This window comes from Pimephales promelas, chromosome 1 (genome assembly GCF_988280905.1).
Source record: "Pimephales promelas chromosome 1, fPimPro1.hap1.1, whole genome shotgun sequence".
NCBI classification, from domain to species: domain Eukaryota; kingdom Metazoa; phylum Chordata; class Actinopteri; order Cypriniformes; family Leuciscidae; genus Pimephales; species Pimephales promelas.
The window spans coordinates 15,338,996-15,355,094 of NC_142769.1; the positions used below are offsets into that span (position 1 = coordinate 15,338,996).

Genomic DNA, 16,099 nt, shown 5'->3' on the forward strand with positions numbered 1-16,099 from the left:
CCGAGAATTTATATTGAATTTTATACTCCATGGTTATACTAAAGAAACGTTAGTCACAAAAACAGACAAAACAGACACCCCTCGTTGTGTTTATGCCTCTTTTTAAAATTAAATTAAATAAACATAACTATATATATAATTACATCTAAACGTATGTACGTTTCGTTTCAAAGATCGGAGTACAGTAAATTTTGAAGACTCTGGCATAATCCCTTTTCCTCGGTTTTCCTCCGCTTTAATCTCCACAACCGGAAATGGACGAGCATCCTTGCGTCAAATGCGGAATTTATGCGTGCATATAGCCCATTGCATTGGACTCTACGATCGGCGGAAGTTATCGAGCATCCTTAAACCTTCACCGGAAATACCGCCGTGCCCATTAAGGGCCTGATCTCTTTCTACACATGCACACACATTTTATATATACGTGTATCTATTATATATATAAATATATATATATGAAGAGTTCAGATGCAAAAGCCTCTAAGTGCCATTTGAAATTTTCTTCTAAAATGATGATTTTTATCAAGCTTGTATATTTAAGTCCAGTGATTTCACTTAAATTGCAATGATAATTACCTATTAATTGTTATTTAAGTGAAATTACTGAACTTAAATATACAAGTTTGATAAAAATCATCATTAAAGAAGAAAATTTCAAATGGCATTTAGAGGCTTTTGCATCTGAACTCTTCATATCCAGTGTTATATCGGACAAATAAGTTATATTGATGTTATGATCTTGAGATTTAAGACACAGGGGGAAATCACTCCATTGTCCACAATGCCCCCGTGCATCTGCATTATTCTGAATACCGTATTGTTCCATGGAAGAATCCCATTGAAATATTTTACTCTCTTACTACCTAACATGAAAAATATCTTTAAGACCCAGCTGGCGATTTAAAATGGCACAGACTGTGTGTGGTCCGAAGGTTCTCTATGCTGATCCGGAGTTGAGTAGATCGAGTGGAATGTGCAAAACATTCGCCGCTCGTCTGCGGTTTAACATCTCTTGGCACAAAATATGCCTGGGATAGTCGTAAGACTCAGGCTGGACAGCAACGCGTACATGCGTGGATTTCTTTTCAGTAGTAGCTACAAGAAGTTTTTGAGGGCTACGAGCCGTGAAACCATTCACCGCTCACTGTCTCTCAGCGAATGAGCGCGCACCGCTCTTTGCGTAGGACGCGCGCTCGGCTTGTTAGTCGTCTTGAGACAGATTAAAATAATACACAGTCTCAGTCATCCTCCTCCCGTCGTTACAGGAGATTTCGCATAGTAGTATACGGCCGAGAGGGTCATGAGGGTTTTAGAAGCAAATAAAGAGTCCCGGAACGAGACGAAAATGGAGAACGACGCCGGTTCTGCTAAGCGGCGGCACTGCCTCAGAGCTAACGTGGATGCTATGTCGATTGTGTTTTCTCTTCTGTCTTTCGCCTTTTGCTTTTTGCTGAGTTTTCAAAACAGGGAGATTAAGGACAGAGTCGTGGATCTGGAGATTGGAAGTGGCACGCGGCTCTTAAGCCCGTTTCATGGGATCTCTATGGATCAGTTTAATTCAATGATACAGGAGCGATTGGACGAACTGCTATCACAGGTGTGTGTGCATCCACAGCCGTATCTCATTAAGTCGACAGAACATCTTTCTTTACTAACAAAAATAAAAAATAGTCCACACTTCTCAGGTTAATGACACCTCTATGACTTTGACCAGTGCACCTGCATTAATTTAGGGCTCATCGGTCATCACTTGTTTTTTTTTTAATTTTTTTTTTATCTGTTTTATCTGATTCTGACAGCGCTCTTATGAACACTTGGTTAGGACAAGGACTGCTCGGCAAGTCTCACCACCTGAATGCAACTGCCCACCAGGTACTGCCGCTATATTCTTTTTGATTTTGGGTTTTATTGTTTTACTGCAAGTTTCAAGGCATTGAAAGTTGTTCAGTAGTGACTAGGCTATCAGTAGCAATTTCACTAGTAGCTATTTACAAATAGCCTACTTATTTAATTGATAGGCTACTAGTTCTTATCTTAGCCAATAGTATCTGTTCAAATTGTCAGTAGCCTATTGATGAAATATTCCTTTGCTATTTACTTAACCCGCAATAGTGACTAGGCTATCCCATTGTTAGTGGTACCAAATTTCAAATGTTTGTACTTCTGACCAGTTTGTATTACAGTTGTTACTGATGTCCAGTAGAGTTACTAGTGATAATAGTAAAATACTTATTTATTATTTATAGTAGCTATTGGAAGTGGCACGCGGCTCTTAAGCCCGTTTCTATTCCAGGTTCCATAGAACTACAAATGAACATACATTAGTATCCATTAGAACTGCTCTAGTACATGCAATTGTTCATATAGTAACATTTTAGTAATATTTTAATTAACTAAAAAGTAGCCATTCTGATTAATTATTTTAAATGACAAGTAAAAAAGATACAAATGGTACAAATAATAAATTGAATAGCTGTCTCAAACTGGTACTAGAATCTAACAAATAATAACTAGAACTGGAATAGATGCTTATGTTGGTATACAGCATTTTTTGCCACCGGAATTCAGAACACTGGATTGAAATTAGCATGGTTGATAGATAAGAAGTGACAATAAATTAAACGTTTAGATTCTGGATTATTTTGAACAATCAGTGGGACTTAGCTTTTGTAATATGTAAACTAGTGCTCTAATATATATATACAAGAAGTATAAAAATATTCATAAAAAACATGTGGTGTATAGTGAAGAACACAGACAGCTGAATAATGTTGGTATTTAAGGTTTGTGCTTGAAAGCATGAGGAGTGAGGATCTCTCTGACTGCCATTAGACCACATATGTCACAAAAGTGCGGCGTATATAAGCATGACTGACATTTGTAGATTATAGTTGATGGAGTGAGGAAGGAATGTGACTTTTTTTTCTGTCCCACAAACTCTACGCGTATAATCTACATCTTAATTTTTTGTTTCAATTTTTATTTTTTTATTCAAGTTGAAGTTTTGTTTAATTGTTCATGTTCGCGTTAAAATCTGATATCTAATTTTCTAATTGTAGGGTTTTTAAGGACTCAGTTAAGAGAAAGGCAATTTTTTTCTTTTGCAAAAGTCAAAAATCACATTGTTTTTTTTCTACAAGAAACACATTCATAGTTGGCAGATGTTATCTTTTGGAAAAAGCAGTGGGGGGATTATATGATATTTAGTCATGGTTCAAATCGATCTGCAGGGGTAGGTATATGCATGAATAAATGTCCAGGCAAGATTATTACTCACACGGCTGATGTTAATGGCCATTGGCTTGCCGTTGTCCTTTACTTAGACGAAATATTTTTCATTTTAATTAATGTGTATGGGTATAATGTCCAAACCCAGTAACAAATAACAAATGTCATGAGTGACCTAAAAACTAGTTACCCAAAGATTATATTTTAATTGGTGGTGATTTCAACATAACACCAGATGGATGAATATATGGATCCTTCTAAATTTGATATTTCTCATGTTAACAGTATAATTCAAAATTTCTGTTTATCCAATGTATTAACTGATATTTGGAGAAATTTAAACCCCACTGCCAGACACTATTCGTGGTTCAAACCAAATGGCACTTCTAGGTCGAGAATTGATTATTGGCTTGGATCTGATACTCTTTCTAGTCATGCAACTAAATGTAATATTTCAGGTGCCCCCTTAACAGATCATTGTGTGATCAACTTAATCTTAGAACAAAGAAATAAATCTTGTAATACTAGTGGATATTGTAAATTCAATGCAGACTTGCTGAATCATATTGACTTTTGTACATTAAAAAAAGGAATTGCGGAATTGATAGTAAAAAAGATGCCAAGTGGTATTAAATGGGAATATTTAAAAACTAAAATAAATTATGAGAATATTCAATTACCTTTAGCAAAAATCTGATGAAAAAGAAATGTGACAAAGATATCCAGTTAATTCAAGAGATTAATAAATGTTGTCAACCTAACATGTCAGATGAAGATAAAGAAAAACGTAAGCTTCATTCCATCCGAATTCTATATTAAAAGGCCAAAAGGGTATATGTGAGTTCCAGAGCTAAGTGGCTGGAAGAGGGGGAAAAAAAGTAGCTCATACTTCATTAATTAGGAGAAAAGACGACAAGAAAAAAATTTGATTAATAGTTTAATTGTGGACCAATAGAAAAATTAAATCATAACTTAATAGTAAAAGAGGTGTTAACATTTTACTCTAAATTGTATTCCTCCTCTTTTTCCTCTGTTAATTCGAATTCTTTTTTTCAGATGATAAACAATAGCATACTGTCTATTAATAATGTATTTAAAGAACTTGTGAATCAGACATAACCATACAAGAGCTTGATGTGGCTAAAAAGAGTAAGCCTGGTAAATCACCAGGTCATGATGGGTTAACCACAGAATTTTTTGGGGGATGACCTAAAATATATATTTTTTGAAGCCTTACAAGATTGCATAAATAATATTGAATTATTGCCAACTATGAAACAAGGGCTTATCATTTTGATACCAAAGCCAGGAAAAGATAAGAGGATATTAGATAATTTACGCCCCATAACACTACTAAATACAGATTACAAACTGTTTACTAAAGCACTGGCTTCTAGATTAAAAACAGGAATATCTCAAATTATTAGTGTTACTCAATCAGGATTCTTAAAGAATAGGTCAATTCATAATAATATAAGGTTAGTTTTTGATTTGATTGAATATGGTCATTTAATTGAAGAAGATGGTTTCATTTATTTTTGGAAAGCCTTTGAAATGGTGGAGCATTCTTTTATTCAAGGTTCAAAATGACTTAGGACTCTTGGGGGGGGGGGGGTATGGGTATCTAGGCCTAATTATTAAATTATCATTTAATAATTAGGCCTAGATACCCCTAAAATGTATCTAAGCCTAATTATTAAATGATAAAACAAATCTGAAGACTACGTTGCTTCACTATGGACCAATGCCAGGGTTTTTCGTGGCTCAAAATGAAGCAGAGGTGGAAAAATCGTAACACTATGGGGAGGTCCGGGGTCATGTCCCCCCGGGAGAAAATTTTGTACATTTTAAAGATAAATTCATTAATCTGGGGGGTATTGCACAAAAGCAAGATAAGGGATTAAGCTGGGATTTTCCAGTTATCCTGGCTGAATTTAGCCCTGACTCGGTTGCATGAAGGGAGGCTAAATTAATCTACATTAAGTTATATGGAGATTTACACTTTGCAACAACCAGGCTAAGATTAATCCTAGTAATTTATCGGCTAGTTCCTCCCTAAATCCAGATATTAATGTTTTAGTTACTTCATGGTCCTGCATTAAAATACTAGATATAATGTCATTCATCTAAGTATGCGTACTGCTATTATAGTTATTATTAAAAACGTCTCTGGTTACGTATGTAACCTTAGTTCCCTGAAGGGAACGAGACGCTGCGTGTAAACGCCGTGGGAACGCCTCTGCGTGATGAGTCATGAAGCACGTATGAAATCTGTCCAATGGCGAGACGGAACGTCATAGGCGGGGTGACGTATCGACCAGGAAACTATAAAGCATCCCCGAAACACAAGCGCAACAGCTTCTGATAGGACTGAAGCAAGCGCTCACGGGCATGCTGGGAGTATGGCATGGACACGCAGCGTCTCGTTCCCTTCAGGGAACTAAGGTTACATACGTAACCAGAGACGTTCCCATTCAGGGAACTTCGAGCTGCGTGTAAACGCCGTGGGAACGCTAATACCAACGCCGCCATGCGAGCAGGTGTCCGTTGTATGAAATCAGGCACATATTTAGACGAAAGCACCTGCGCCCCTGGAGCGGAGCTACCATACCCCTGGTTGAGTGAGCCCAGATAGCCAAAGGAGAAGGCTGACCGGCGGACTCATATGCAAGTGAGATGGCCTCGACCACTCACTTACTCAACCTCTGCTCAGATGCGGGACAACCTTTCTTCGGAGGTCCAAAACAAACAGATAACTGTTCAGGCTTTCTCCACAGGGCAGCTCTGTGGACATAAGCATCTAGAGCCCTCACAGGGCAGAGCAGATTAGTTTCTCTTGGTCTGACCTCACAATACCACGAAGAAAAAGAATTACCAATGGGTATCTCCCGTGAAAAGCTCCACTCAAAGGGACGTGGTAAGCAGATAGGCCACCACATACACCTTTAGTGTGGAGTGGGATAACCCTGTGGAGAAATGCTCCTGAAGGAATTCCAGCACCGCCACACCGGGCAGTTAACTGGGTCCAACTGGTGTTCTCCACACCAAGAGGTGAAACATTTCCACCTCAAGGCATATAATCTCCTCGTGGACGGAGCTCTGGATTGGAGGATGGTCTCCACGACCTCAGTCGAGAGACCCGATTCTATGAGCTGGGCCCCCTCAGAGGCCAAGCCACAACCTCCATAGATCTGGGCGGGGGTGAAGTATCGACCCGCATCCATACTCGGGCCGGCCAACGCGGGGCTACTAACAGTAGAAAGACCCCGTCTCGGTGAACCCTCTCCAGAACTCCTGGGAACAGAGCAATCGGGGGAAATGCGTACAGGGGTGACCTCGGCCACTCCTGTACCATCGCATCCAACCCCAGAGGGGCTGGTGGATACAGAGAAACCACAGCATGCAGTGTCTCAGTCCCTGGATTCAAATAGGCCTACCTCGGTATGACCGAAATGACTCCATAGGAGCTCCACCACCTCGGGGTGGAGTCTCCACTCCCCGGGCCTCGGCCCCTGCCTCGACAGGATGTCTGCTCCCCGATTTAAATATCCTGGGATATATAATCGCCAAAGAAAGAAGCTTCCCCTGGGCCCACAGAAGGATCTGGCGCTAGCCTGAATAATGGACATGAGCGCAGACCCCCTTGATGGTCTATAAAAAGACCACCGATGTGCTGTCTGACCGGACAAGAACATGGTGACCCCTCAGGTCTGGGAGAAAGTCCACAGACCCCGGGCCGAGCGACCACTCATGATCGCCCCCAGCCCGTGAGGGAGGCGTATATCGTTAGCTTCTTTGGAACAATGAAGTAACGGCTGTAATACCCCAACTCTCTGTCGGGGGGAAGAACTCGTTCTATCGCCCCCTTCAGTAACAGAGCTTTCACCTCTTGTTCCATGACCAGAGCCTGCTCGGGGGATACCACTGTAGGCAAAATCCCCCGAAAACGAGGCGGACGTGACCTGAACTGGATCGCGTACCCGCGTTCGATAGTCTGCAGGACCCATCGAGATATATTTGGAAGACTTTCCCATTCTGCCAGAAATTCCACTAAGGGTACCAGTCTCTCGAGACTGGCCTCTGGAGTAATTATAGAGACAGAAACAGTGCCCTGTGACCGCGCACAGGCAGGGTTTAACGACTGTTCTGTATCGCTCCTCGGAGCAAACGAGCTTCCCTCGGGAAACCACTCGCTAGGACCGTCTGCGCCCACCCTCACAGGCAGGTTCGCAGAACGGGTCCCTGCAGACCCCCCTGGTGGTTTATGTAAGAGACCACAGACATGTTGTCTGACCGGACAAGAACATGATGATCTCTGAGGTCTGGGAGAAAGTGTTTCAGAGCCTGAAACACCGCCATCATCTCTAGACAATTTATATGCCATCGGAGATGATAGTCTTGCCACAGCCCGCGGGCCGAGCGACCACTCATGATCGCTCCCCAGCCCGTGAGAGAGGCATCCGTCGTCACCGTTACCCGGCGACACGGGCTCCCAGCGCAGGTCCCAGGGACAGGAACCAAGGTTCTTTCCACATAGCCAGGGCACGGAGACCACGTCGCGTGACCTTGATCTTGCGGAGCGGCTTTCCCCTCGGGGAGAACCCCTTGGTCCTGAGCCACCACTGTAGTGGTCTCATGTACAGCAGGCCGCACGGTAACACGTTGGATGCTGCTGCCATCAGACCCAGAATTCTCTGGAATTCCTTTACAGTGAGTGACTGGCCAAGCTTCACTTGCTTGACAGTTGAGATAATTGAGGCTATACGAGCCGGCGACAGACGTGCCTGCATCGTCGTCGAATCCCATACCACGCCTAGAAAAGTGGTCCGCTGAACTGGCGAAAGCACACTCTTCTTGGCGTTGAGTCTCAACCCCAACCTTCTGATGTGGGCGAGGACGGCATCTCGATGCCGAATCGCCTGATGCTCCGATTGAGCCAGAATCAACCAATCGTCGATGTAATTTAAAATGCGAATGCCCTGGAGACGCAGCGGGGCCAAGGCCGCGTCCATGCATTTCGTGAAGGTTCGAGGAGATAACGCTAGGCCGAATGGAAGGACCCGATATTGGTACGCTTCGCCCCCAAAAGCGAACCTCAGGAACTTCCGATGTTGCGGAAGGATGGAGATATGGAAGTACGCGTCTTTTAGGTCTATCGTGACAAACCAGTCCTCGGACCTGATCTGTGACACGATCTGCTTGAGAGTCAGCATTTTGAGCTTCCCTACTGACCGATTTAAGAGGCGCAGGTCTAAAATCGGACGCAGCCCCCCATCCTTCTTTGGAACAATGAAGTACCGGCTGTAATACCCCAGCTCTCTGTCGGGAGAAGGAACTCGTTCTATCGCCCCCTTCAGTAGCAGAGCTTTCACTTCTTGTTCCATAACCAGAGCCTGCTCGGGGGTCACCACTGTGACAAAACCCCCCGAAAACGAGGTGGACGCGACCTGAACTGGATCGCGTACCCGCGTTCGATAGTCTGCAGGACCCAACGAGATATATTTGGAAGACTTCCCCATTCTACCAGAAATTCTACTAAGGGTACCAGTCTCTCGAGACTGGCCTCTGGAGTAGTTTTTAAAACAGAAACAGCGCCCTGTGACCGCGCACAGGCAGGGTTTAACGACCGTTCTGTATCGCTCCTCGAAGCAAACGAGCGTCCCTCGGGAAATCGCTCGCTGGGACCGTCTGCACCCCCCATTACAGGCAGGGTTGGCAGAACAAACCCCTGAGGGCACCGAGAGAGAGCGGGCGCCGGATTCAGCGGCGAACACCTCTGTCTCACGGTGGGGACCACCCTCAGTAGCCTGACACCAGTGGCGTCAAAAGTAACTTGCCAAAGTGGTCCTTTTTTTAACTCTATCCACAAAAAAAATACATCACATCATTCACAAAGGCCTTGTCTTGCTCACGGTCAGGTCATTTCGCCAATACAACCTATAGTTTTGTCTCTATTGAGGTTTGTTCGAGGCCAAGTATCAGCAATTTTGGCCTATGTCTAAATAGGAAAGCTGATTGCACAGGTGATGCTGATTAGCAAAGATCAAAGGGAGACACACATAATTGGTCCTGTGTTCTGATTGGTGGAAAGTCACTCAGCTCTTTTCTGAAGGATACTACAAGTTTTTGGTTGCATTTATGCTTCTACTTCTCCTGTTCTCCGTCTCTCTTCCCTCCTCTTCTCCTCCTCCAATCCTCTACTCCTCCTGTCCTCCTATTCTCCCCTCCTTTCCTAATCTCTTCTCCTTTCTACTCTTACTTTTATCCTCTTCTATCCATCTGCATTTCTATTTGACTTTCTGTGTCCAAATAATCTATCTATCTGTGTATCTATCTATGTATCTATCTATGTATCTATGTATCTATCTATCTATCTATCTATCTATCTATCTATCTATCTATCTATCTATCTATCTATCTATCTATCTATCTATCTATCTATCTATCTATCTATCTATCTATCTATATTTCTAACTAATTTATCTTTCTTTCTAGATAATCTATCTTTCTTTCTTTCTAACTATACTATCTTTCTTTTTAATTAATCTTTTTCTCTATCTATCTATCTATCTATCTATCTATCTATCTATCTATCTATCTATCTATCTATCTATCTATCTATCTATCTATCTATCTATCTATCTATCTATCTATCTATCTATCTATCTATCTATCTATCTATCTTTCTTTCTTCCTTTCTACCTAATCCTTCTTTCTTTCTTTCTTTCTTTCTTTCTTTCTTTCTTTCTTTCTTTCTTTCTTTCTTTCTTTCTTTCTTTCTTTCTTTCTTTCTTTCTTTCTTTCTTTCTTTCTAATAATCTATCTATCTATCTATTTATCTATCTATCTATCTATCTATCTATCTATCTATCTATCTATCTATCTATCTATCTATCTATCTATCTATCTATCTATCTATCTATCTATCTATCTATCTATCTATCTATCAAATCCATCTTTCTTTCTAACTAACTAATCCTTTCTTTCTCACTAATTCTTTCTTTCTTTCAAATCCATCTTTCTTTCTAACTAATTCTTTTCTTTCTTTCTTTCTTTCTTTATTTCTTTCTAACTAATCCTTTCTTTCTTTCTTTCTTTCTTTCTTTCTTTCTTTCTTCTATCTATCTATCTATCTATCTATCTATCTATCTATCTATCTATCTATCTATCTATCTATCTATCTATCTATCTATCTATCTATCTATCCCCTGTCTTTCTCTACCTTTCTTTTTTGTACTCCTTTACTTCTCTACCTCTGTCTCTTTCTCTACCCCTATATTTCTTTACCTCTGTGTCTACATCTGTAGCCCTCTTTACCTCTCTAAGTAAACTTCTAGTTTTCTACAATTTTTTGGATCTTGTTTTGCATTTCAGCTTATTAAATGCATTTGAATTAAGCTTTTTTTCTTTTTTGCTCTGTTTTGCTGTTGTTTGAACTGCAATATTTTGCATTTGTTTAAGCATTTAAGTTAAGCTTTTGAAGCATTCACACGCATATTCCGCAGGAAATTTTTCTAGTTAATCTTGACTTGCTGCCAAGTCCATTTTTGGCCAGACATGTTTGTTCTTTAGATACAATTGTTAGATACATGTTAGATACATGTTAGATGTTATCTATGTTAGATACATGTTATCTATGTTAGATACATAGATACAAATGATAAAATAGATTAGATGGATAAAAACAGAGCAAAATATCTGATTATAGATTACATTAAATCAATTAGAAAACAAAACCTACATACAAATAGATAAAAATAAAAAGATTAAAGAGATAATAGACCTAAAACAAACTAAATACATCAAATTTACACATAGTGGGTAAGTGTCTGCAATTATTCTTCATGTTAAATGTATGTCCACTGGTCACATTTAAGGCAAAGTATACAATTATGTTTTTAAAGGACAATTAACTCCTCGAATTGTAATTAAGAGGGTTACAGTTGAGCACTGCACACTCCAAAAATAATGCTCAGTTGTTTTAAACTAATTTTGGGTCAAATATGGGCAAACCCAGCTGTTGGGTTAAATTTATTAATTGCATTTTTAAATCCAACATTTGGGTTTGTCCATATTTTACCCAAAATAGGGTTAAAACAACCCAGCATTTTTTAGAGTGTGATTATTTATGGATTTACGCGTTCAATCGGTCTGCTATTGTTTGCCAGGTATTCTCTTTGTTTTATTAAAGCATCTGTATTGGCTTTTTTTACATATTATATATGTTTCAGTTCTTCATAAGTTCCCATTAGAAGCTGTTGCTCATTATGCGAAAAGTATGCCGCACGCGTTTTGTCCATTTTTGGATCGGTGATTCTGTGATCAATTTCGTGCTCTTTTTAAGAATGCCGTGAACGTGCATTTATTCAAACTATATACACCTGGCTTGACATATCCCTTGACATCCTGGCTCAGCGAACGTGCAACGGATTAAGCCAGGATGCACTCAAATCTGTTGTTAAAAATAAATAATAATCCAACCCCCAACCACCCATATTCTTTGATTTAGATCTGCATCTGATCATCACATTTCAATTATTCAATTAAGCATGATAATATGGAAACATATCACACTGAAGTAGGCTGATTAAAAATTAACATTTATTTAAATGAAAAGTTCTTCTTCTGGCAAAATTACATTTCCTTTGTAGCCTAAACAGAGGCTTTCATTTTGTTTCATTTTTGAAAACACTCTTATCCTTAATATAATTTTCCCACAAATTTTATTTAATATGCTCTAAATTTCATTTGAAATTCTTACATTTTATTAATGCATTCAATTAAAATAAGATATAGGCTGTTATTAATAATTTACAATGAAAAATTATAACTGTATTAAATGAGATTATGAGATTGTTTTAAATATTTTTTACATATAAGGATTGTTGAAAAGAATGATACTTTGAAACTAAACCGCCAGTAGGAGGCGGCAGACGGCCTCTCAATGAGCAAGTCATTGAGTCAAAAACGATTTGTTCAAATGGCTGATTTATTCAGAATGAGGCAGTTTAATAATGGGTAATTGAATCTTTGACACGAGAGATTGTTCATAATGCTGAATCATTCAGCAATGAATCATGGGTGAGTGTTGCTGTGAGATGCGCTGTTGTTTGGAATTATTTTCGCTGCTGAAACAGAACAAAAACAGTCATTTGATTATTGCTCTTGTCGTGCGATGGAATAATGAAAAACACTGGCTGGTCATGGTCGCACCAGTTGCATCACCCCAAGTATGGCTAGGATCATTTACACATTCAAAGGTCTGTTCGTCTATCATTGTCAATTTAGCATTTGCAGTAGCTTGTTTTCAGGTGTCAAGGAAGAGTTCAGGGCCACTGGCAGTAAAAGGCCTACGTGGCACTGGCCACACTGGCCTTTTCATCCATAATCTGTCCTTTCTTTTTTTTACGTGAATACCTAGTCATTGGAAATTCCTCTGTAGTTCATTTGAATTCTGCATTATGTTTCTGGCCTGTAAGCAGCTGCCAAGGATTGGAGGGGAAAGCAGATTTCAGGGGAGAGAAAATGAAAAAAAAAAAGAGAGAACAGAGAAGCAAAAAGTGCTAACAATGCTAAAACAATAAAGGCATTTGGAGAACCAACTCTCAGCGATGCATGCATTAGTTTGCAATGAAAACTATATGAAAGCTGGGTGTGATAATATAGTCAATGGTGTGCACTGTACCACTGTTTGAGGAAGCTGTGCCATAATTTGGCTGTTACCATAATTTTGCTGTTGCTGTCAGTTTAATGCTTTTTTTTTTCTTTTTTATAGAGCAACAATTTGATCATATTAAATTGGAAATAAAAGTATACTTTCTTTGTGGAAATTTTGCACACACTACTGAGTTCATATCTGAGTGACTTTCGACATCTTGTGTGTTAGTCCAGTCTGATTTTGGATTACTGAACTTCAACTACAAGTATTTATGTTTCCATCTGCTAGTTGAATTTAATATTTTTAGCATTTCACCAAAAAACAACAACAACAAAAAAAAAAAAACAGAAACAAAAAGCAAAGTATCCAGCAAAAACCAAAAAAAAAACAACAAAAAAAAACAAACAAGACAAGACAAAATGACAAAGACAAAACAATAATTGAAAGTGTTTACATTTCTGAATGTAAAATTTCAACAGAAGCAACACATTATTAGTTACAAAAGACACCTTTTTATCCTTGATTAATACTCCAAACTTGACAAATTCCACGACAGTATCAGCCTTCAGGTATTCTTTGTTGCAACCAGCACAACACTTCATTACAAAATTTTTTTTTACCAAAATGCTCGTTCAACCGTTTCTATCTCTACCTTGCATATTTGACATAAATTTGAATCCCCAATATTAAATCTTTTTCTTAAATTAATTTGTCGGATATATATGATTCAGAATTTTAAAGTGCACCTCTATACATTTAGGATTAACAGGGAATTAAAGAAAATTTGTCCTAATTTTACACACTTCTTCCTTCTTATAATGTCGAAAAATATAATTTCTAAATACCGGTCCTGGGAAACGTCTCAGGTTACGACTGTAACCTATGTTCCCTGAGAACAGGGAACGAGACAATACGTCGAATGACGCAATGGGGAACGCCTCAGGCGTGACAGGTGTCTGAAATCAAATATCAACTCACAGTAATCAGGTTGACCGGCGACAGCCCGTGCATCATCAGCTTGAATGATGAGCGCGTCAATCTGGATGTATAAGAAGGGCGCCTTGAAACCGTGACAACATCCTATCGTCTGAAGGGACTGTTGCAGGCAGGCCCCGAGGCATGGCAACGAGACGTATTGTCTCGTTCCCTGTTCTCAGGGAACATAGGTTACAGTCGTAACCTGAGACGTTCCCTTTCGAAGGGAACTCAACAATACGTCGAATGACGCAATGGGGAACGAAATACCCACTCCGCCATGCTGAGGGGAGTGCATGCCGAAAGGCAGTGACAACTGTCAGAACCAGTAATTCCAAGGAACACTGAAACCACTCACCCTATGTTACATTGGGCTGTCAGTGACAGCACTCCCTACCGGTCATAGCCCAAGCTAATGAACCAAGAAAAACCAGAACGTAATAACGTGGGTAAATCAGGGCCAGCTCAAAGGCTTTAGGACCACAACTTCAAAATAGAAGGGGTCCCTTCTAGGGAGTGTGGCTAGGGGGCCAAAGGGACCCCCAGCCAGTCACTATTCAGGAGAACACTCCTCCTGAAATGCCCCCAGGCTGGCCTGGTGATCTGTACTAAGACACACAGTCTGGCCATAGCCTGTCCGTCCAAGACAGAGCCTCTGAAAATTGCCTAGAAAAGGCATCCAAAAACTGAAGGCCCGCGAAGCTGGCAGAAACCATCGAGTTTCGGATCACAGAGACGGGATCCTCCGGAGAGTGTGACTCAACCTCAAAACAACGGGAATCGTACACTCAATCCACGAGTTTCCACCCAGTGCTCGCTTTTGAGCACTGAGGAAGTAAGAGAGGGATCAAAAACAGGAAGGTCAAAGAGACCTAAGACCTGATGACCCCATGTGTGGGGAGCTCCGATACATGAGGGCTCATGTCAGGCCTGTTGAGGCCTGTAACCTGGCGACCACAGTGTGTGGGAGCTCATGACCAGGAAGGCCTGGTAAGGCCTGTAACCTGGCGACCACATTGGGTGGGAGCTCGTACTCAGGAAGGTCAGTGAGGCCCAGCCTGGTGACCACAACCTGTGGGAGCTTACTCCACCAAGTGGAAGCTACTTCTTTCAGAAGTTAGCCAGAGAAGGGCGTCCCTGTAGCCTACTTAAGTGACAGGACGCCTCTTAAAGTGGGACCCAAGGGAAGACCGGGGTCTGAGCCACATAAGAAGGGACCGAATCCACAACAAGTGGGAACCCATAATCAGGAAGGCCTGACAAGGCCTAACACCGATACTCCCAATGCATGGGGAGCTCACATTCAGGAAGGCCGCTGAGGCCTGCAGCCTAACATGTGAGGACTCACCACTACAACTTAGCGACCACGAAAAGTGGGGGTTTCACATTCAGGAAGGCCTGGCGAAGCCTGCAACCTGACGTGTGACAACTCACAACCAGGAAGGCCAATGAAGCCTGAAGCCTGGTGACCACAGAGTGTGAGCAAAGTGCTCAGGAAAGGTGGTGAGGCTTTAGTCTGGCTACCGCAGCATGTGGGAGCCCACATTCAGGAAGGCTGGGTGAGGCCTGTAAACTGACTACCACAGTATGTGGGAACTCATAACCAGGAAGGCCCCTTTGAGGCCTGTAACCTAGCGACCACAATGTGTGGGAGCTCATCACCAGGAAGGCCTGGTGAGGCCTATAACCTGGCGACCACAGTATGTGGGAGCTCGTGTCCTGGTGACCACAGTATGTGGGAGCTCATAACCAGGAAGGCCTGGTGAAGCCTGAAACCCAGCGGCCACAGTATGTGGGAGCTCATAACCAGGAAGGCCTGGTGAAGCCTGAAACCCAGCGGCCACAGCATGTGGGAGCTCATAACCAGGAAGGCCTGGTGAAGCCTGTAACCTGGCGACCACGGTATGTGGGAGCTCATAACCAGGAAGGCCTGGTGAAGCCTGTAACCCAGCGACCACAGCATGTGGGAGCTCATGACCAGGAAGGCCTGGTGAGGCCTGTAACCTGGCGACCACAATGTGTGGGAGCTCATAACCAGGAAGGCCTGGTGAGGCCCTTAACCTGGCGACCACAGTATGTGGGAGCTCATAACCAGGAAGGCCTGGTGAAGCCTGTAACCCAGCGACCACAGCATGTGGGAGCTCATAACCAGGAAGGCCTGGTGAAGCCTGTAACCCAGCGACCACAGCATGTGGGAGCTCATAACCAGGAAGGCCTGGTGAGGCCTGTAACCTG

At 41.5% G+C, this 16,099-nt stretch overlaps 1 protein-coding gene across 2 annotated transcripts in view; it reads left to right on the forward strand.

The window, feature by feature from the left end:
• Window positions 1-934: 934 nt before the first annotated feature.
• Window positions 935-16,099, forward strand: part of LOC148998386 (collagen alpha-1(XXV) chain-like) — a 263,906-nt gene continuing 248,741 nt past the window's right edge. Inside the window, exons 1-2 of one of the 2 annotated variants that reach the window (XR_016155053.1) lie at window positions 935-1,600; window positions 1,803-1,875. Coding sequence is in view for 1 of the 2 variants with exons in the window: in XM_089128202.1 (XP_088984328.1) it covers window positions 1,304-1,600; window positions 1,803-1,875 (370 nt within the window). In the remaining variant the exon portion in view is untranslated. The remainder of the gene's footprint in view (window positions 1,601-1,802; window positions 1,876-16,099) is intronic. The other variant, XM_089128202.1, reaches the window with a different exon arrangement.